The sequence below is a fragment of the Mobula hypostoma genome, chromosome 10 (assembly GCF_963921235.1).
Source record: "Mobula hypostoma chromosome 10, sMobHyp1.1, whole genome shotgun sequence".
Taxonomy (NCBI): Eukaryota; Metazoa; Chordata; class Chondrichthyes; order Myliobatiformes; family Myliobatidae; genus Mobula; species Mobula hypostoma.
Window position 1 is genome coordinate 116,773,227 of NC_086106.1, and position 24,128 is coordinate 116,797,354.

Consider the following 24,128-nt stretch of genomic DNA (forward strand, 5'->3'; position numbering starts at 1 on the left):
TTTCATGGTGCCACTAACATTAAGGTTCCCAGGAGCTCCCAGAGGATGCAGTACCACAGAGATAAAATTGGAGGTTGGGTAGTATTGTCATCTCTTGATTTCAGTTTCCTGCCCTGAAAATGCTACTTGATTAACACTCATTGAGGTAAGGAGACTTCCCTGACAACAATAGATGTGTAAAACTACAACATAGACTTGACTTGACTTGACTACAGCACAGAAACAGGACTTATGGCCCATCTATGACAGACTATTAATCTGCCTAGTCCCATTGACCTTCACCTAGATCATAGCCCCTCATACCCCTCCCATCTATGTACTTATCCAAATTCCTCTTAAATGTTGCAATCAAACCCACATCCACCACTTCTGCTGGCAGCTTGCTCCACACTCTCACCACCCTCTGAGTGAAGAAGTTCCCCCTCATTTTCCCCTTAAATGTTTCACCTTTCACCCTTAACCCATGACCTCTAGTTCTAGTCTCACCCAACATCAGTGGGAAAAGCCTGCTTGCACTTTTCCTGTCTATCACTGTCGTAATTGTGTACGCCTCTATCAAAGCTCCCCTCATTCTCCGACACTCAGGGAATCAAGTCCAAATCTGCACAACCTTTCCCTATAACAGGTCTTCAAGTCATAGAACATAGAAATCTACAGCATATGTCAGGCCCTTCAGCCCACAATGTTGTGCCAACCATGTAACCTACTCTAAAAACTGCCTAGAATTTCCCTACCGCATAACCCTCCATTTTTCTAAGCTCCATGTACCTATCTAAGAGTCTCTTAAAAGACCCTATTGTATCCGCTTCCACCACCACCGCTGGCAGTGCATTCCACACACCCACCACTCTCTGTGTGAAAAACTTACCCCTGACACCCCCTCGGTACCTCTTTCCAAGCACCTTAAAACTATGCCCCCTCGTGCTAACCATTTCAGCCCTGGGGAAAAGCCTCTGGCTATCCACACGATCAATGCCTCTCATCATCTTATACACCTCTATCAGGTCATTTCTCATCCTCCGTCGCTCCAAGGAGAAAAGGCCAAGTTCACTCAACCTATTCTCATATTGTACACCCTCCAATCCAGGCAACATCCTTGTAAACTTCCTCTGCACTCTCTCTGTAGTATCCACATCCTTCCTGCAGTGAGGTGACCAGAACTGAATACAGTACTCCAGTCCGGAAATACAAATTTTCTGTATACTCTCTCAATTTATTGATATCTTTCCTGTAGGTGGGTGACTAGAACTGCACACAAGACTCCAAACATGGCCTCACTACATCTTCAACATCCCAACATCTGTACTCAATACTCTGATTTACCAATGCCAATGTGCCAAAAGCTCTCTTTATGACCCTATCTACGTACAATGCCCCTTTCAAGGAATTAATGATCTGTATTCCTGACATCAAGTCCTTACTTCCATAACTGGAACTTACTCTAGCAAGGTTAAATTGGTTTCAGAATTGTGTATCTCACAATCTCATCTTTGGTTGCCAGCATGAAATACAAACAAGAATATGGCCAAGAAGTGAACTCCACTGAGTAGAGACAAACTTCTCCTTTGTAATATCTGCTACAGTGAAAATCAGTCATACAAAACAGTGACTCAGATATTTTTCTTCTGTAAGATAAAGTTTGGATTAAATGGGGCGATTTTAACATCAGGCACAAAATGGGCAAACAGTTTGCAGAGAATCCCATTTTGCATTGCTACTGTTATCATTTGTTACCAGTTGATAAGCAAGAACGGTAGCTCCCTGTATCCCTCAACAGCACCAACATTACCTTGTTCATCTTTAGAAGAATGCAGGGCTTTCCACTGGAGTATCCAAAAGTCGCATCTTCAATTCCAGAACAGTTTTCCAGCATAGTTCGATTAAATTGACAAGCCCGTCTTACTTCACTTTCATTGCCGTTTTGCATGAAGTATCCCCCAGGGGTACATGGAATGTTGTTAATTGCCTGGATACTATCATTATAAGCTGTGAAGAAAGAAAGTGAAGTCATGGAAACTGTGAACACACTATACAACAGATTAATTTCACCTGACATCCACACTTTAATTGTAAAAAAAAAAATCAGTTAGGGAGCACATGAAAGATACAAAGGTGATTAGAATTCTCTGCCACAGAAGTCCATGAATGTAGATTGTCACGTACCCCGTGGCGGGGATAAAGAACCAGCAGAAATAGAAACCACTTTGGAGTCCAGTATTGCTAACAACTAATATTTATTAATAACTATGCAATAGAGTAAACTAAGTGAAGATAAATCAAACAGGTTAGCAAGAATTATATATATCAGTAAGTAAATCAGTAAATGTGGAGAAATATGTATGAAAACCAAGCTTCTTTAAGTCTAGGGGTAAAAAGATACAGTCTTACGATGTTGAGTGAAGTTCAGTTCGTGGTATGTAGTTGAATAGCGGGGGGGGGGAGAGAGAGAGAGAGAGAGAGAGAGAGAGAGAGAGAGAGAGAGAGAGAGAGTCGAGTCTTCAGGTGAGCTGCTGTTGTCGATTTCCTCGTCGTCCTCTGAAATCCTTCACAAGTCACCGACTGTGACTTTAACAACAAAGGGGACCATACGTCGGTGTGGTTGAGCTGTCTACCCAGGCCAGGGTCGGACACATGGACAACTCCCCACCGGTCTTGCCTTTGATTTTTCACTGGCAGAGCAATTGGACCGGTCCGCCTGACCGATCCTCCGAAACCCACTTTCTCTGTGGGCACAACAATGCTCACTCAGTGTCCAAATCATGTGTCTGAGGTCTGTACCATCTGACCTCCTATTTATCTCACCAGGCTGAGCATCACCTGTCATTCAAAGAGTCCCTCCTTCCTTTGTCTGTAAAGGAGTGCGAGCAGGCAACAAGTCCTTGGAAGTAACATCAATAATGTCCTGTTGGCCACCATAGCAACCTTCGAGCTGCTCAGCTTTTATCTCCGAAGTAAAACTCCAAAGTTAACTCCCGTATCAGTCCAACCGTCAATCTTTGTCTCTCTCTCTCTCTCTCTCCTTTCCAAACAAACCATCAATGATAAATGTCTCTCTGTCTCTCTTCAAACAGTTAATAGGGGCACTCCTGGATCCCCTCACAGGATATACAGAGGGGAACTGAAAATTGAAGTTTTAAATGTAAACTATTATTTCTGGTTCTCCTTCCACAGATGCTGCCTGACCTGCTGAACATTTCCAGCATTTTCTGCTTTTATTACACCCGGTGGTCACTATATTAGACTCAGGAGTGGAATCCAGCATGCTCTTCTCTCGTTTGTAGCCCATGCACTCCAAGGTTTGACGTGTTGTGCATTCAGAGATGCTGTCCAGCACACCACTGTTGTAATGTATGTTTATTTCAGTTACTGTCACCTTCCTGCTGGCTTGAATCAGTCTGACCATTCTCTTCTGACCTCTCTCATTAACAAGACATTTTCGCCAACAGAACTGCTGCTCACTGGATGTTTCTTTTTTTTTTTGTTTTTCAAACCAGTCTCTGTAAACTCTAGAGACTGTTGTGTGTGAAAATCCCAGATCAATAGTTTCTGAGATAATCAAACCACCCTGTTTGGCACCAACAATCATTCACGGTTCAAAGTTCAAAGTAAATTTATTATCTAAGTACATATATGTCACCATATACAACTGTGACATTCATTCATTTTCTTGTCGGTATACTCAATATATCCATAATAGAATAATACAGATATTACATGCTGTACTACATTCCATGGTCAAAGTTATTTAGATCACATTTCTTCCCCATTCTGATGTTTGGTCTGAACAACAACTGAATCTCTTGACCATGTCTACATGCTTTTATGCATTGAGTTGCTGCCACATGATTGGCTGAGTAGATATTTGCATTAATAAGCAAAAGTGCCCAACAAAGTGGCCACTGAATGTAAATGATAAAATGTTTCGGAAAGATAAAGGAATGGTGAAAGAAATTATGTAAAAATAGGAAATTTTGAATGGATGAGACAGCTTACTCAAAGCGTATTAACCCAATAACCCATTTCTATGCTCTGATATTCTATAAGGTATTATTTTAATAATTGTTTTCTAGTTCCCATGAGGAATGCAAGTCATATTTGCAAATAGATTGAGAAGTCTTTTGACAGCCTCACTGATTACTGATTGTGCTGGCATCCTGAGTCACTGGAATAGTGCACACCAATGTAAGTTAAATTGGTGCCAAGTATTGCTACAACATCATGTCAAAGTCAGAAAAACTGAAGAGCTGAAAGAGGAAGGAAGGCCAACGTGCACCAGTCTACATTGTAGGATTGAGGGTCAACGGCTTTAAATTCATGGGCACTAACGATTCAGATGACCTGTCCTGCCACCAGCACGGAGATGTAGTTACAAGAAAAGTACACCTACCTTAGACGGCTAAGGAAATTTAGCATGTTAGCAAACATTCTAACAATTGCCTACAGAGGTACTGCTGAAAGTATCCTGATGGGCCACATAATGGTTTGGCACAGTAATACAAATGTGTAGGAACATAAAAAGCTGCAGAGAGTAGTGAACTCAGCCCAATACATCACTGGTGCATCCATCAGGAGCTCCCAGTGCTTCTTCTATGACATGGACTGATGCTTTTGAGCAAGGGGTCAGTGGACCCCCCGATCCATATGAAGTGCTGTCACAAGACAACATCTATCATGAAAGACACCCCACCATCTGGGCCATTATCTTCTTGCAGCTACCATTGGGTAAGAGGTGTACAAGTCTGGAATCCAACACCATTGATTTCAGAACAGCTATTTCCCTTCAACCTTTCGGTGCTTGAAACAACCAGCACAACCCTAATCACTATCACAGTGTAGCAAAGCTATGACCATTCTGAACTGCTATTCTCTTTTTTGTTGTTCTAATATGATTTCTTTTGTATAATTTATGATTTTCTTGTGACCAATTGTGTATTTGATGTGCCTGTGATGCTTCTGCAAGCAAGTTTTGCATTTACACCTGTGCATGTGACAATAAACCTGACCGAGTTTAGACAGAACCATAATCCGGTTTAATTTCTCAGGCATTTGGCATGAAATTTGTTGTTTTGCAGTGGCAGTACACTGCAATACATAATAATAAAAACTATCAATTATAATAAGTACATACAAAATTAAATTAATAGTGCACAGAGAGAGGAAAAAATACTGAGGTAGTTTTTGTGAGTTCATTGTCCATTCAGAAATCTGATAGCAGAGGAGAAGAAGCTGTTCCTGAATCATTGAGTGTGTGTCTTCAGGCTCCTGTACCTCCTCCCTGATGGTAGCAATAAGAAGAGGGCATGTCCTGGGTGATGGAGATCCTTAGTGATGGATGCTGCTTTTCGAGGCATTGCCTTTTGAAGGTGTCCTTGATGCTGGGACACTAGTGCCCATGATGGAGCTGGGCCAGTTTACAACTTTCTGCAGCTCTTTCCGATCCCGTGCAGTGGCCCCTCTGTACCAGATGGGGATGTGACAGCTAAAATGCTCCCCACGGTACACCTGTAGACATCTGCAAGTGTCTTTGGTGACGTATCAATCTTCTCAAGGTACAGAGGCCCAGCTTTTGGAGCTTTTTTGATTAGAACTGAGGGTACGATTGTCTTTGAACACTGAGCTGTGGCAAATAAACAGGTATTGCTGTTGTCCAGGAGAGGCACGGCTGAGTGAAGATCCAATGAGACTGCATCTGCTGTAGACCTATTGTGGTAATAGGCAAATTGCAGCGGGTCCTGCTCCTTGCTTAAGCAAGAATTGATACTTCCCATGATCAACCTCTCAAAGCACTTCATCACAGTAGACGTGAATGCCATTGGGTGACAGACACTGAGGCAGCTCACCCTGCTCTTCTTGGGCCCTGATATGACTGTTGCCCTTTGAAGCGTGTGGGAATGTAGGACTGTAGTAGTGAGAGATTGAAGATGTCAGTGAACACTCCTGCCAGCTGGCAGGCACAGGTTTTCAAAGTCCCACCAGGTGCACCAGCAGGGCCTGATGCCTTGCGAGGGTTTTGACGTTGGCCTCCGAGACAGAGATCACAGGGTCACCAGATACTGCAGGGGTTTCGCACAGGTGTAGTTTTATTTTCCCTTTCAGAGCGTGCATAAATGACGCCCAGCTCACCTGGGAGGGAAGCATCACTGCCATTCATGATGTTAGGTTTTGCTTTGCGGGAAATAATGACCTGGAAATCCTGCCAGATCTGCTGTGCACCCAATTCCATCTCTAACCTCAATCAAAATTGATTCTTCACCCTTAAGATAGCCTTCTGTAGGTTGTACATGAACTTTTTGTATATTTCTGGGTTACAGTCTTGAATGCCACAGATCTAGCTCTCAGCAGACTACAAATCTCCTGGTTCATCCATGACTTTCGGTTTAGGTACGTCTGGAATGTTTTCAAAGGCACACACTCATCTACCCAGGCCTTAATGAAGTTGGTGACATATTCATTCAGACTCGAAGATGAATCCCTGAATATTGTCCAGTCCGCTGACTCAGAACGGTCCCGTAAGCACTCCTTCACATCCCTTGACCATACCTTCTTAGTCCTCACCTTCTTATTGCTGCAGGCTCTGCCTACACATAGAAGTACAGCCAGATGATCGGACTCTCCTAAGTGTGGGCGTGGGATGGCATGGTGAGCGCCCTTGATGGTGGTAGAACAGTGGTCAAGTGTGTTGGCTTCTCTGGTTCCACAGGTGACATGTTGGTTGTAGTTGTTCAGAGACTTCTTCAAGCTGGCCTGGTTGAAATCTCCCGCAATGATAGGGAAGGTGGTAGGGTGCAAGGTTTCGTGCCTGCTGATGACGGTGCTCAGCTCCTCCAGTGCCTGCCTGACATTGGAACGTACATCACCACCAGGATGATGACAGCAAACTAGCTCGGCAGAAAAACTGTGTGGTGAGCAGAAAGTTTTGGATGCAATGTGCTGTTCATTTAGAATACAGGTAATAGACACAAGAGATTCTGCAGATGCTGCAAATCCAAAGCAACACACACAAGACATTGGAGGAACTCAGCAGGTCAGGCGGCATCTATGGAGAGGAATAAACTGGTGATGTTTTGGGCTGAGACCCCTCATCAGGACTGGAACTTAAGTGTGGAATGTGATGTTTTATTGGTAGATGAGAGAAAAGGGGGAAGCTCTGGGGAAGGAAAAATACTAGGTGACAAAGGGGAAAGAATTCAAACATAGGTTAGATAGTTACAGAGAACTTACTAAGATAATGACACAGTGTAAGCAAAAGGATTACTGTTTGGGATTGGAATTCTACAAATTTAGCATTATTTCCTGTTTTCAAATGATCCATTGACCACAGCCCCCATTATTATTGGCATTCTTAATTTCAAATGATAACCTACAGCATTCCCTCCCAGAGAAGTAACAGAACAACTTACGTGCAAGGAACTGGTGCAAGTTTTGCACGTACTGCGACCACGTGCTCTCATCTGCTGGGTTGAACGCGATTGAAAATGCACCAACATCCGGTCGTATCATCACCCCTGTGAAAATGGAAAGTTTATTGACAGTTCTAACCTTCAACAGCAACAATCAAACAGCTAATCGTAAACCTAGGGCGACTCATACGAGATGCTGGAGGAGCTCAGTAGGTCAGGCAGTATCGATGGAGGGGAATCAACAGTCGATGTTTCTGACAAAGACCCTTCATCAGGACAGGAAAGGAATGGGGATGAAGCCAGAATAAGAAGCTGGGGGTGGGGGGGGGGAAGTAGTACAAGCTAGATGGTGATAGGTGAAACCATGTGAGGGGGGAGGGGGATGCAGTGAGAAACTGGGAGGTGATTGGTGGAAGAGGTAAAGGGCTGAAGAAGAAGGAATCTGATAGGGTAGGAGAGTGGACCATGGGAGAAAGGAGGGAAGCAGGAGGGGCACCAGAGGGAGGTGATGGGTGGGTGAGGAGAGGAGAGGGGATAAGAGAGGAGGTTAAGTGTGTAATCTGGGAAAAAGTCAACCGAATGTGGCAAGAAAGATGGGACAGGGAGGGGAAAGGGAGGCATTTATATCAAATACAAAAGAGTGTTGCAGTTACTAGGGTAGGTAATGGAAACAGAAGAGAGGAAATTGTGTGGACTAGGTTAAGGCTGGGGCATTGTGCATTAAACAAAACATTGAAAATGATAGGGAAACACCAGACAGGATTGTGTGAGGAATGTCAGGAAGAGGAGTCAGTAGAACATGTAGTTTTGTGTTGCAGGAAGTATGGGATACAGAGAGAGATGATGAGAAATAAATTAAGGGAGTTGGGGATGCAGGAATTCACATTAAAAGGGTTGCTGGGCATGGGTGAGAGAGCACAAGTCCGGGTATTTTTAGCGTTTTTAAGGGGTACAGGGGTTTTTTATAGAATATGATGAATAAACAGGAATAGGTTACTAGGATGGTCAAAGATGGGAGGGTGAAGTGTAGGTTTGTATATATGTGTGTGTGTGCACGTGCGCGATTGGGTGAAGGGATTTAGAATGTATGTCTAGTGCACATTCTGGAGCAGAGGGTGGCGGTAATGCACCATTAAGCTGGATGCCAACCGCCGTAAAACAAGATACAGACAGACAGAAGAGAGGAGCCAGAATGGGGAATGGAGAAAGAGAGAAACTACCGGAGGTTGGAGAAATCAATATTCATGCCATCATGTTGGACACTACCTAGACAGAATATGAGGTGTTGCTCCTCCAAACTGAGAGTAGCCTCACTGTAGCTGTAGAGCAACAGCCCACCTATCTCCTTTTCTGACATCACAGAATTGCAAACCAGCTGCACGCCCTACTCCTTCAGTATCACCAAGAGAACATGGCTACAATCATCATGGGGAAAACATTAGAGATGGACTGGGCACATGATGAGAAGGGAAGCCAATGGCATCATCAATACAGCACCTCACTGGACCAGCGAATGGTGGAGCAAACTCGGGAGACCATAAAACTTGTTGCGTACTGTAGAGGCAGAAAGAAGGACCCTAAACCACAGCTGGGGCTCGATAGGGAAAATGGCCAAGGACAGACAGAAATGGAGGACCTACATTGCTGCCCTACACCAGTGGCGTAACGAGCTACAAGTTAGAAGTTGCTCTTAATTACTTATGGATTCAATTACTTAAGATTCAGTCTGTATATGTAATTAAAGTCGTCTCATTACAGAGAAGAAAATAATTGCTTTTGAATAGTTTTGATCTGCCAATAATTGGATAATGAAGATAATGCTGTTTGTAATCTCCATTTTCTAAATTTAATCTCTTAGGCTCGGAGATTTAAGAGACAGGCTGAATCGTAAAGGTTGGGTACAGGCCAAATCAAGGCAGCGGGGTCCAGGCCCCAAAGTGTATTGAAGCAACTGAATCTGATGTTTGGACAACAAACGAAGCGCCAGGCCAGATTGAGAAGGTCAAGGTGTCAGGCTGGCTCAGCTCACGGCTCCGCTCTGCACTAAACTAAGGGTCTGTAGATGGTCTCTCTCTCTGTCCCTGGACTTCAATTCAGAACACGATTTGCTTCTGTTTATTGTTTACACCATTTGTTTTTGCACACTGGGTGTTTGACAGTTTTTTTCCCCCCCTGTATTTCTTTGTTTTGTGGCTGCCTGTAAGGAGACGAATCTCAAGGTTGTATAATGTATACATACTTTGATAATAAGTGTACATTGAACTTAGAACGTGTCTAAATACCTGGATTGTTGATACGGTCACGATATCTTGGCGTATATGGACTCAATGTTGATAGCATCCCATACAAGCAGAGAGCAAACATCCCAGCCAGGAAGGAATATAAACAGACATAAAACACTAGAATAAGAGCTGCAAAATAAACATTGATAACTTTGTTAGAAACATATACGCAGTTCCACAAAACTCTACCGTTTGAAGATGCAATGTCTCATTCCCTGATATTTCTCACTATAGTTCTCTCTTTCCTCCTAGGATTTATGCCCTTGCTTTGACCAACACCCCCGTTACTTTCTCCTGCATTTTCCTAAGCCCTTCATTTTATTGAATTAAATAATTAGTGTTCATTCTCTCTCAGGGTCTACTATATAGCTGTGATCCTTTCCTCCTGATTCCTCCAAGTGGATCACAATCTTGTCCTGGTTTGGAGGTTTGTGTGCCTCAGTGGCCCTGGCTGGAGTCAGGGCTTTACGCCTTGGCTCTTGCTCGGGTCACCCATGCCAAGCAGGTAGAGGCCAGACAAAGTGTAGTTCACCGATCCTCCATTTTGAGGGTTCAGCTCAGGGCTAACAATCCCGACTGGTAACACAAAACTGTTACAGAACCACAATAGCGATCCTTCTACGTCAGAGTGTGACGGTATTCCCGAGTCTCCACCCAGGACTTGCATGACTGACCGTGGTGAAAACTGAGAGGAAGCTACTGAAACGATGTCCCTGACCCCTTGACGGACAGAGATGGAAGACCTTCACTGCTGCCCTAAACACCAGGGGCGTAACAGACAGCAAAGTCCTGATTTATTCTGACTACTCGTTTCCCCCACAGTCAGTGGTACCTACAGTGCAATATAGCCTCAGCCCCTTAATTTCTCAAAGAAAAGTAGCCGTATGACAAAACATACCATTTGAATATGCTCAATACTGAATTGTCTAAAGAATCTTATGATTGATAAACCTGTGAGTAACCATCTTTTCTCCACTCCTACATAACTGATCCTTTATCCTCGAATTATGCCCTCTAGCTCCAAATTCACCAGCTGGAAGAATCACCAACTGAGAGGGGAAAATCAAATAATATGCCAATTTCATTCTGTCAGCAGGCAAGAGCAGAGCAGCGTTAACTTCCCTAGTGAGAAAATACCTGTAGTTTAGTCTTTGAATATCATTTTGTTACAGGAATATCAACACAATGAGGAATCAAAACTGCATCCACAGTCTAGGGAAGAACACCGGTAATGTAAATAGTGCTTTCTTAAAGTCTGGATTTTTAATTTTTTTCCCAGAACATTTTGATGAAGATAAGTTACATCTTATAGCCAGCTGGTGGCGTAGTGGCATCAGCACTGGACTTCGAGGCCAGTGGTCCTGGGTTCAAATCCAGCTGGTTCCTCGCACGCTTTCCATCTGTGCTGGGTTGAGCATCGAGCTAGCAACTCAGCCTCGTTAAAAAAAAAAACAAGACAAAAATGCTAAAGAAACAGCGAGGAATGCCGCCTTGGAACAAGGAAAGGAACAACGAATCGCATCTTATAAAAGCTCGGCGTGTGAGCATCCGTACTAAGGTTGACCATTCATTGCCCATCTCCTTGCAAACAGAGTGGTTTGCAGGGGCTGCTAAGGGTCAACCAAGAGAAGCAATGCTTTACAGTGCCAGCGATCAGGGTTCAATTCCCACCGTTGTCTGTACGTACACCTCGTGACCACGTGCATTTCCTCCCACATTCCAAAGACTAATGGGTCAGGGTTAGAGAGTCTTGGGCATGCTCTGTAGGCACCAGAACTCCAGCGGCACTTGCAGGCAACCCAATGACTGTGTTGGTCATTGAGGCTAATGACACATCCCACTGTATGTTTTGATGTACATGTGACAACTAACATTAATCTTACTGCCTTCATATAGGGTGGCAAGGATGGAAGTTCCCTTTGCTCAGGTATATCAGTGTATCGATGTTTGCATTTATTACATAAGAGTATTTATTGGCAAGATGGTGCCAGGCAAGGATTTGGGAGCAGTGTAAATGGTATGACTCCTAGTGGTGTATGAACAACAAAAATAGTTTATTTTCTCGACTATCTATTTAATGGGCAGAGATAAAAATTCACAGCAACTTCTTCCAATAAATGCAGTTAGTGGAGGATAGTTAACTATAAACAATGCACAACAGCACTTACTATTTTTGCTTAACTTCGAGCATCTGCAGCATTTTGCTTTTGCACAAAATCAATTTCTAGTCACACAGCAATGTGGTCATCAGGCTTAATTAACACCATAACTACTTAATCGTATGCACTCTGACCGGCTTCAGTGTGATTAATAATTCACTGCTGTTTTGCAATCTGGTGGCTTTCACAGAGGCCATTCATTCCTTTAGGTGGCCCTGCCAACATTTCTTCATCCAATGCCACCTTACACACTAGAACAGGGTTTCCCAACCTTTTTTTTAATGCCACAGACCAATACCATTAAGCAAGGGGCCATTAATCGTGGGCCCCAGGTTGGGAACCCCTGCACTAGAAAGAACTGTGTAACACACACAAAATACAGGAGGAACTCAGCAGGTCAGGCGGTATCCACGGAGAGGAATACACAGTCAATGTTTCAGACCGAGATCCTACATCAAGAACTGTACCTTAGTTTTGTTTTTCTCCTTGAGATTGATTGAAATCTTAAATTTATTAGACCCCCCAAAGGGATAAATGCCTATTTAACCATCAAAAATCGACAACAGGGTGGAACAGATGATCACTAAACAAGCAAAGTTAAATTATAGTGGTCCTTGATCACATTTCAGTAAAAGATTAACAAAGGTAGATATTACTAATGCTGAAAATCAGAAATAATCTCCCATTCCTGCCCTTCTTATACCCTTTTCCACACTCTATATTATCTAAAACTTGTACATCATTTCAGAGGCACCACAGACTTGAGATGCTGGAATCTTGATCAACTTAACAGCGGGCAGCATGGTACCGTAGTGTTTAACGCATCGCCTTACAGTACCAAGAATCACCCATTGGGAATCAATTCTCCCCGTGACCACATGGGTTTCCTCTGGAGGCTCCTGTTTCCTCCCACATTCCAGAGACGTACGGTTATGCATAGTGAGTTGTGGATATGCTCTGTTAGTGTTGGAAATGTGGTGACACATGCAAGCTACCCCCAGATCATCCTCAGACTGTCCTGCCCAGCACAATCCTTGCTGATCTGATTTGACACAAATGAGGTGCTTCACTGTATGTTTCAATGTATATGTGACAAAACAAAAGCTAATCTAATCTTTTATCGGCTGGAGGAACTCGGCGGGTCAGGCGGCATCTGTGAAGAGAAATAGACAGCTGACGTTTCGGGTCAAGATCTGGTCTGGTACCCACCTTGGTCCAGTTCTATGAGTGCGGGATTGATTCTGCTCATTAAGCCAAATTCTCTCTCAAAATCTCTCTCATAAATGGTCTGACCAGTTGAGAATATCCATCCCTTCAGTTTTTAATTCAAAATTTGACACAGCGATAGAAATCTAAAACAATTCTTGGAAGGGCAAATAAAAAAATTGTTGTCATTATTCCAGTGAAGTTTAAAATAATCTTGGTGAAGAGTCAATGTTTTAAAAATAGCTGCAATCTACAGACAAACCTTTTCTCTCTAATTGACATCAGGGTGTGCCAGCTACCATAATCCGACTTGATTGGGTTAAAGGACATGGAAGTCACGGTAACATAGCAGTTAGCCCGGCGCTATGGCAGCTCGGGGTGTCGGAGTTCAGAGTTGAATTCCGACGACATCTGTAAGGAATCTATACATAGAATGCGTGGGTTTCCTCCAGGTGCTCCGGTTTCCTCCCACAGTCCAAAGACGTACCATTAGTAAGTTAATTGCAAATTGTCCCGTGATCAGGCTAATGTTAAATCAGGGGTAGCCTGAAGGGCCAGAAGAGCCTATTCTATGTTGTATCTCCAAGTAAATAAATAAACATGGATCACCTTCGTCAAGGGAAACATTAAGTTTTACATTAATTGATATCATTATAAACTACATTTCTTTCAATTCCACTAAGAAAATCTCAGGAGACCTATAATCCCAAATCTTCCTTAACTCTCCATAAAGCTCATATATCTGTATTCACACAGATACAAATCATTATATAGCTTCCTCTCATGTAGAATTATAGCCAGCATTCTTCAAAACTTTAAAAAAAATCAAAGCTGCAGGCGCTAGAAAGGAGACATTAATCCTATTTCACTTAGCAGAGATGCTGCCCGATCTTCTGCGTATTTCCAATATTTTCTGTTCTGTTTGTCCCACTCCCATCAGGGAGAGGGCTACTTAGCATCAATGCCAGGAGCAGCAGACTCAAAAACTGTTACTTTCCCCCAGCAGTAAGACTGATCAACAAACCCATCCACACCTCCACCACCACTTTATCTTTTCCTGTCAGTCACCTTATGTACAGACACTCCTCTGCCTTGTGTCAGTTTATGGACAAACTATCTAACTATATATATATATATATATATATACACACACATACACACACACGATCTAAAGTATTTATGTTTATTGTGTTTTGATTATGATGTTCTTTATCTTATTGCGCCTTTTTTGTGCTGCATCAGTTGTGGAGTAACAATTATTTCATTCTCCCTTACACTTGTGTACTGGAAATAATATTAAGCAATCTTGAATCTTGAAAACTGTCTGAAGCTAAACACACCTTAATTTCTCCGCAACCTTCATTTTCATTTTATTGAATTAAGTACTTAGTGTCCACTTTCAAATTCATTCTCTCTCAGGGTCTTCAAAATGTGATCCTCCTGGTATATCGCTGTAGTTTTTGACTATTTAATTTAATCCTTCCTCCTGATTTATTCTACTTCCCCCCCCCCACAGTCAGTGGTACCTGCAATGCAATATAGCCCCAACCCCTTAATTTCCCAATGAAAAATAGCTGTATGACAAAACATACCACTTGAATATGTTCAATACTGAATTGTCTAAAGAATCTTACAACTGATAAACCTGTGAGTAACCATCTTTTCTCCACTGCTACAGGATTGATACCCAAGTCTGGAATTATGCCCTCTAGTTCAAAGTTCATCAGCTGGAAGAATCACCAATAGAGAGAGAGGAAAATCAGATGAGCAACAGATTGGCTTCTTTCTTGCATTGACTGAGGCTGCTGGGGTAATTTAGTTTGAAAGAGCAGCTTATTCCTCTGACAGGATATTGAGAAGGTATCCCTTGCAAAGCAGTGACATTGCAGGGACAAACCAGCCCACGATACTCAACATCATTTCCAAATGCCTGGACTACAAGCCTGAGGAAATTTCCTGTTACAAAACCGAGAAAGGAAATTCTTTGCCCCAGTTCCATAAATGGGCGATAGGGGTTGCAGCCATCAAGTAACAATCGTTGATGCATTCTTGAGGCTGTAGGCCGGAGAATGATGGCAACCTGTCATGAGGGTGGGGGACAGTATGTGTGTGGGCGGGAAGGTGTGAGGGAGGAATGCTCTATGTTGTTCTGCCGAACCCCATGGGTATGTTATGTTCACACTGGAATGTGGGCTGACCTCAAGAGATCCTTGTGTATGTTGGGTGTTAATGCAAACAATGCATTTTGCTGTATGCTTCAATATACACCCGATAAATTAATGAGTCTTAAATCTTGAAAAAGGTATTCCTAAAAGTTAACAAGATAAAAACAGTTCTGTAATAAAAATTAACTGAAAACAATGTGTTGTCTGGATATTAAGATCTTGAAACAATGCTGGTCAAAGATTAATGGCTAAGAGTTAACATGAGTATAGAAAAGATCTGGGTCTGTTACTTTTATGGTGACATTACCCTCATTTAATGTTCTCATAGCAGAAGGTCAAACCCCAAGACTGACGTGGCAACATGCTGTCTCTCAATAATGTTCTTGAAGCCCCTTGGAGATGTTAAAGTAAGAAGCTTAACCTCAGATATTTGGCCCATGGATTTGGGAGGTTCAATTTCCACCCAGTTAATGAGATGCTCCTCTGCACACCACATGGTTATTTCTGTTACTGTCACCGTCCTGTCAGCTCAAATCAGTCTGGCCATTCTCCTCTAACCTCTCTCATTAAGAAGGCCTTTTCACCAACAGAACTGCCTCTCACAACGTTTTTTTGTTTTTCGCACCACTCTAAACCCTAGAGACTTTTGCGCATGAAAATCCCAGGAGATGAGGAGTTTCTGAGACACTCCAGCCACCCCCTCTAACACCAACAATCATTCCACAATCAAAGTCACCAAGATCACATTTTCTCCCATTCTAATGTTTGGTCTAAACAACAATTGAACCTCTTGACCACGTCGGCCTGTTTTTATGCATCGAAGTACTGTCATGATTGGCTGATTAGATAATTGCATTAACGAGGTGTACCTAATAAAGTAGCCACTAAGTGTATGTCAACATTGTTAAAATAGAGCTAAAACTTTAATATCCTTCTTTAAGGAATTCAGATGGAGGCTCCTTGGAGCTGCTGTCCTTTCAGTGATGGTTCATCACTGGGAGTGCAGTGAAAATCCCATTGTCCTATCCAAAATGGAATTCCTGCTATACTGCAAAGACTTTAGTGCAACAGGAACAGTTTCATGGGATTTTGTGAATGGAATGAATTACATCCCAAAATCTTTAGCTAAGGGGTGGTGACTCTGTGGAATTCATTGCTATGGACAGCTGTGGAGGCCAAGTCATTGGGCATACCGTGGATTCCGGTTAACTGAGCCTTCAGCTAGTCATGCCAGCCACTTATTTGAGATAACTCTTAAAGAACAAAAACTAATCGAGAAAATAGCCGGGATTCCCTTCGATTATTTGGGACACTATGCCGTTTAATTAGGGCAGAAGATGGTCAGTCATGTGCACTTGTGTGGCCGTTAGACTACATCATGCTTAGAGTGAACAGTTGTGTGCGCTTGTGTTATGCCGACAGATCTGGGTTGATAAATGCAGAGTCAAAAAGCAGAAATTTTTGAAAATTTTGTTTTTTTTTAATTTTCACTTTAAATTTCTTTGAGACCCTGGCCATAAAATGATTTGACACTAGCCAAAAAAGTTACCTTACTGGATCAAATTAAAAGCCATCACCTGACACCCCTCATCGTCAGCTGACAGATAACTGGAGTGGCAAAATCTACAACTGCTCACGTGACACATCAACAAGACAAACCGTGAGAAGAATGGGCATTATGCGAGGCACAACAGGGAACATCACAAAAATGAAAGTGTGAAGGAATGGATCCAGATGAGATGCAGAAGAGGTCCTCAGTGAATGGTTTTCCATTGTAACTAGACCAGGTGTACCTATCAGTGGAGCAATGTTAGAAAAGATACGTCAGAGGAGCTTTCTATGAAGGTGGGTCACGAAGGTTTTAAAGCAACAGATGGTTGATTGTCTCAATGGAGATGTCAGCACCACATTAAATTCAAGAAAGCAAGAAGCACTTCAAGAAGTCAGTTAAGGCTAGAAATAACTCTTGCCTGCACAATAACTTGGATCCACTGCAATTTGCCTAACCCCACAAGAGGTCTACAGTAGATGCAATCTCACTGGCTCTCCACTGTACTTTGGAGCACCTAACAGCTGGTACTGAGAGTCCTGAGGCTCCTGTACCTTCTTCCTGAGAAGAGACCATGACCTGGATGATGGATGCTGCTTTCCTGTGATAACGCTTCATGTAGATGTGCTCCATGGTGCAGAGAGCTTTGTCCCTGAAGAACATTTTTGTAGGATTTTCCGTTCAAGGGCATTGGTGTTTTCATTATAGCAGATGTGGATGCTACTGGTTGATAATTGTTGAGGCATTTCACCCTGCTCTTCTGGGGCACCAAGATGATTGCAAACCCGTTGAAGCAGCAATTGAAGATATTGAAGGTTTTCCTTGAACACTCCAGCCAACTGCTTGGCACAGGTTTTCAGTACAATGCCAGGTACACCATCAAAGTTCATTCTCCTGAAGGATGTCCTAACATCAGCCTCCAAGACAGAAGTCACAGGGTCACTGGATGCTGTGGGCATTCACATTGACATAATGTCATTCTCCCTTTTCAAAGCATGCATCAAAAGCATTGAACTTACGAGAGAGTGAAGCTCCACTGCCATTTATGCTGTTAGGTTTTGCCTTATAGGGAGTAATGGCATGCAAACTCTGCCACAGATGTTGTGCATCTGATAGTGTCTTGAATTTCACACAGAATTGCCTCTTTGTTCTTACAATGGCTTTCCATACACTGTACCTGTTCGTCTTGTAGGATTCTGGATCACCAATCTCGAACAGCACACATCTAGTCCTCAGCAGACTTCAAATCTCCTGGTTCATCCAAGGCCCCTGGTTTCTGGGAAACTCAGTATGTTCTCAAAGATGCACACTCAGCCATGCAGGTTTTGATGAAGTTGGTGACGGCCATAGCATAATCATTCAGATCCGAAGATAAATCCCTGAATATGGTCCAATTCAAGAACAACTATGGATGGGCAATATATACTAGCGTTGCCAGCAACACACATCCCACAGGGGAACGTGAAGAAACACGTTTAGCTCACTTTGCATAAATTGTTGGTAATACCAAAGGACATCAACACGCAGGTTTTGAGAATCAACACACAAATTCTTCACCACTCATTCTTTCAAATCGTTTGGTGGACTGGAAATAGAACTGCTTCTTACAAATGACGGCATCTCATGTTTGGCTTATTGGTTCATTTCCCACCAACAGCTAGAATATGTACAATATTGATGGCAGACTATAACATTATTAAAGCCTCTGTTAGACTTTGTAAAATAAATTTAAACTTTGCCAATCAAGTTGAAATTTATATTTATCTGACCGTACATATATACAAACAAACGAAACAGTGCTCCTCTAAACTGCAGTGCACCACAAAACATATATCACACACAGCACATGAAATAAAATATTACCACAAATAAGTTAATAAAAAACAGTTCAAAGTGCTGGTGGTGCAGTGACATCAGCACCAACTTAGAGGCGAGTGGTCCGGGTTCGAATCCGGCCAGCTGCCCACGTGCTTTCATCCGTACCGAGTTGAACGTTGAGCTGGTGACTCGGCCTCATAAAAAAACAGACGAAACGCTAAAGAAACAGCAAGGTTTCTGCCCGATGCACCACAAGGCACGGCGAGGAATAACAACAAGGGCATTTAGTGTGTAGCACGAAACAGTAAACAGCTCATTGTCCTCATGACGAGACCTTGGTGCTGGTGCCTGAGGGAAGAAACTTTACCCAGTCTGTTAGACCTGGTCCTGAGGCTCCCATACCTCCTTCCTTACTGCAGTGGGTTAGAGAGATTGTGGATTGGTGGCAGAGATTCTCAACAATGTCCCAGGCCCTTTTGTACACAATGCTCCTGGTAAATATCACAAATAGGGAGGGAGGGAGACCCTGGTGATCTTATAACATAAAACATTATGCTGACAGTGAATACAAGTTTCCTTTAACATTTTGACAGTTCCTAGTGCTTTTTTAATACAATTATTGCAATTCTGTGCTATTGACAGGTCAATCTGAATCCTCACAACTATAAATGTCATCTTTGCTTCTGCCTAAACTTTCTGCTAGTCCAAATATCAGTGAAATTGTTCTATCATTTCAATGAAAGCTGCTTGATACATGTTAAAATGTAAGTTCTGCTTTGGAATTTTGAAACAAATAACCCATTTTTTACCAAGAGCATTCACATGTTGGAGTGCATATAAATTTTTCAAACTAATTCTACAACCACACACTAAAAGGACATTTATATAATGAAAATGCAGATTACTAAGCGCCTAATGACCGAAATGTTTATCAAATGTTATGAATTCAACAAATGCTAAAGCTTGATAAGGCATTGGTCAGACAATACTTGGAGTATTGTGGGCAATTCTGGGCCTCATCCAAGAAAGGGATTGGAGACGGTGTAGAGGAAGTTCACGAGAATGATCCCAGGAATGAAAAGGTTAACGTATCAGGAGTGTTTGATGGTTCTGAGCCTATACTGGAGATTAGAAGAATGAGTGGGGATTTCATTGAAACCCATCGAATATTGAAAAGCTGAGATAGAGTGGATGTGGAGAGAATGTTTCCTGTAGTGGGCAAGTCTAGGACCAGAAGGCAGTGCCTCAGAATAGAGGTATGTGCATTTAGAACAAAGATTAGGAGGAATTCCTCTAGCCAAAGGGTGATGAATTTGTGGCATTTATTGCCACTGACAGCAATGGTGGCCATGTCATTGGGTATATTCAAAGCAGAGGTTACTGGATTCTTGGTTAGTGAGGTGTCAAAGGTTACGCAGAGAAGGCAGATGAATAGGGTTGAGGAGGGTAATAAGTCAGCTAGGATGGAATGACAGAGCAGACTCAATGGGCCAAATGGCCTAATTCTGCCTCTATATCTTATGGTTTTCATTATAGTTATAATCATTTCCTAAACAAGCTTCCACCTGATGTTGGAGTTTAGAATTAATATTCTTGCTTTGTGATAATTATGTAGAATTAGGAAAACAATTCTTTATATTAATGCATGCATATGAAGACCCTTGACTGCATAGTCTTCATATTTTGGTGATCTGACCTGTATTATGTGCAGTCTTGTTAACAAAATGTTATTTTAAGCAGTGATTCCTCAAATGGTCTTTCCTGCTCTCCTTGTTCTGTTAAAACTATTGAGACTGTTCATATTTATTTAAGTTTGATTATTGATATTTGTACATGTGACCATTCCACTAATTATTGATTGTCATTGCTTTATAAATTGTTGGGTGCTATTGCATGTCTGTTACAGTACTGCCCTGTGTTTTATGCTTGTCACCAAACCACTATCAATTCTGGTACATTTCACAGTAAAGTGACTCTGGTTCTGACTGTTTTTGATTGTCCTGTTTTGTTGTGTTCTGTGTTGTTCTGCCAAGCATTGTGGGCATGCTCAATTGGTGACGCCTCCAGGCCACCCCTGTGCATCTGTAGGTTGTGTCGGTTGTTGACGTAAACGTTGCGTTTCACTACATGTTCCGACGTACGCATGATAAATGAATGTGTTGGCGCGTGGCCAAGTGGTTAAGGCGTCGGTCTAGTGATCTGAAGGTTGCTAGTTCGAGCCTCAGCTGAGGCAGCATGTTGTGTCCTTGAGCAAGGCACTTAACCACACACTGCTCTGTGACAACACCGGTGCCAAGCTGTATGGGTCCTAATGCCCTTCCCTTGGACAACATCGGTGGCGTGGAGAAGGGAGACTTGCAGCATGGGCAACTGCCGGTCTTCCATACAACCTTGCCCAGGCCTCAGTCAACATCGAAATCGATGGACAGCCGAAGGAAGGATAAATAAAATTAATCTGAATCTGAAGAGAGTGGCAAGTCATTTAATGCCAGCACTTTTCTCGTAACTAATAATATCCTTTGTTATCTGACCCTCATTTTACCTTTCCTTAACCAAATCAGTGTTGTCACCTTCTGAATCAAAATTCATGTGTCGTGAAGAGTGATCTTAAAGTGCTAAGAACACATGACACAGAGCACAAGTTATGATTCAGTCCAAGATTATATTGGCTTCACCTTCTGTGAAACTCTCCAAATGAAAACCAGCACCAAACATGCATTACTCACTCCAACTCTTGAATGTTCTTCCCAAGAATTCTTTCCTGGCAGGGTTCCATAGAAATTCTTTGAACTCGAGCATTCTTTCGTTCCAGTGTTTGCCCAGCGTGACCTGTTTGCTAGCCACCAGGTTGGTTCCTGCCTTCTCTTCATTGCTTTCCCCCTTATCTCCAGGTGTGTTTATCTGAATCAGTGAGAGACGCAACACCAGTGGGAAGTTTAGTTTGAGTTTACAATGGTAGAAAATTGTTACATTAATGCAGGAAGACTAAAGGTGTGCTCAAACATAAGATCTTATCAAATAGGAGACATAGCCCTGACTGATCTTGTCTTTGGCTTCAACCCAACTTCCCTATATTATCCCCATGATCTTCAACTCCCCAAAAACTTAAAAATTCAAGATTCAGGTACATTTATTATCAAAGAATGTATACATTACACAACCTTGAGATTTATTTGCTCACAAACAGCCATAAAGCAAGAAACATGAATGAACCCAATTTTAAAAAAAGAATAAAAATTAAAAGACCAACTTGATGCACAAGAGAAAGGGGGAGAAAAAACAAATTAAACAAACAATTGAAGTGAACAACAGCATTCTGAACCAAAATTGAGTCCTTAGATTCGAAGCCCAGATTAGGCCCAAAGCCTTGCTTATCAGTCCATCATATTAGCAGGCACACAGCAGATGGGCAGGCAAATGTACTTTGCCTTGAAATTACTAACAACTCTTTCCATTGATCTCAATTCACATCTCTTGGGAAGATTGCTGGAAGCTCTGTTGTTTGGAATATACATCAATTATCTGGATGGTGTGCCATTTCTCCGCCCAAGTTTCCAACTGGTTCGTGCCCTGCCTTCCTCGACGCCAGCAATTTTCCAGTCTTCTGTTACCTTGCTAATCAGAACCACCCATATTTTCAACTGAATGATAGATGTAGAGTTTATTACAAACAACAGAGGTCCCAGCAATTGGTGGAATTATGGATAGTGAGGAAGGCAGGGTGTGGATCAGATGGAAATTGGGCAGAGAAATGGCAGATGAAGTTTAGTCCAGAGAAATGTGAGGCAGTGTATTTTGGAAGGTCAAATGGAAGAGTATACAGTAAATGATAAGGTCCTTAGGAGTGCTGACTTACAGAATACAGATGTTCAGGGTGAAAATCCATGGCACCCTGAGAGGACGGGGTGATAAAGAAGGCACATGTCGTGCTTGCCTTCATCAGGCAGGGCATTCACTTTAAAAGTAGATAAGTCTAAAAAGTAGGGCAGCACGAAAATGTAGCAATTAGAGTAACACAGACTAGCATCAATGATCGGAGTTCAATTCCGGCACTTTTAATAAGAAGCACTACATTAGAAAGTTGCAATAGTTGGGGACCTATAAAGTTTTTAAAAAAATGATACACAATGCACTTTTAATGCCAATAAACAAAAGATGAATTTTTTAGGTCTTGGAATTCATGGCACTATGACCTGAGTGTATCTCTTCAAGAAGAAAGCTTACCACCATTTTCTCAAGGACAATTAAGAACAAGTAATATGTGATACTCTTGACAGCAACCCCCACATCTGGTGAAAGAAAAATACAATACAAAGTCTTGCTGCAAACAAAAAATTGACTGACCACATCTTTCATCGTGCACATAGTTTTAGGATCCGTCCCTCATGAAGTATATACTGAGGGTAGCATTGTAGTGTTGCAGTTAGCATAACTCCAGCAACCCCAGTTCAATTCTACTACTGTCTGTAAGCAGTTTGTGCATTCTCCCAATGACCGTACAGGTTTCTCGCAGATGCTCCAGTTTCTCCCCATATTCCAGATGTACAGGTTGGGGTTAGTAAGCTGTGGGCATGTATGTTGGCACCTGAAGCATGGTGACTCTTGCGGGCAGATCCTCAATCTGTGTTGGTCGTTGACACAAATGATGCATTTCACTGTATGCCTTGATGTGCATGTGATAGATAAAGCTAATCTTTAATCTTGAAGTCATTTGGCAGCTGTATAAACTTCAGCTAGACCACAGTCGGAGCAGTGTGTGCAGTTGCGGTCAGATGTGGAGGCTTTGGGCAGTGTGCAGAAAAAGGGCCACCAGGATGTTGCCTGGACTGGAGAGTATTACCTATAAAGGAGAGATTGTGCAGAGGTGGATTACTTTCTCTGCAGCAGAGGCTGAGGGCGTGACCTGGAATAGAGTGTATAAAATTATGAGAGGCATGAATAGGGTAGATAGTCAGAGTCTTCTTCCCGGTGTGGGAATATGAGGTACCAGAGACCACAGGTGAGAGCGGGAAGCATTAAAGGAAATTTGAAAGGCAAATTTTTATTTATTTGTTTACTTACACACACACACACACACACAAACTGGTAGGTACCTGGAACGCACTATTGAGTGGTTGTATTGGGAACAAATTCATTTGCAACGCTCAAGAAGCATTTGAACAGACCCATAAAAAAGCGGGGAATTGAGGGATATGGACCATGTGTACGCAAAAGGGATTCAGTGAAATTGGCAAATTTACTAACATACACTCTGTGGCCACTTTATTAGGTATACTAGTATACCTGCTTGTCATGCAAATATCTGATCAGCCAATCATGTGGCAGCCACTCAGTGCATAAAAGCATGAAGACACTGTTAAGAGGTTCAGTTCTTGTTCAGACCAAACATCAGAATGGGGAAGAAGTGTGATCTCATTGACTTTGACAGAGGAATATTTGCTGGTGCCAGATGGGGTGGTTTGAGTATCTCAAAAACTGCTGTTCTCCTGGCATTCTTACACACAATAGTCTCTAGTGATTACAAAGTATCTGAAAAACAAAAAAAATCC

The 24,128-nt window shown here is 42.4% G+C and overlaps 1 protein-coding gene across 2 annotated transcripts in view; it reads right to left on the reverse strand.

The window, feature by feature from the left end:
- The window catches only part of LOC134353414 (protein ATP1B4-like), a 53,311-nt gene that overhangs the window by 9,242 nt on the left and 19,941 nt on the right, over positions 1 to 24,128 (reverse strand). For both annotated transcript variants that reach the window (XM_063061444.1, XM_063061445.1), the window contains 4 exons: positions 21,306 to 21,480; positions 9,683 to 9,811; positions 7,401 to 7,505; positions 1,790 to 1,986 (listed from right to left, as the gene is read on the reverse strand). In XM_063061444.1, coding sequence (XP_062917514.1) covers positions 1,790 to 1,986; positions 7,401 to 7,505; positions 9,683 to 9,811; positions 21,306 to 21,480 — 606 coding nt within the window. The remainder of the gene's footprint in view (positions 1 to 1,789; positions 1,987 to 7,400; positions 7,506 to 9,682; positions 9,812 to 21,305; positions 21,481 to 24,128) is intronic.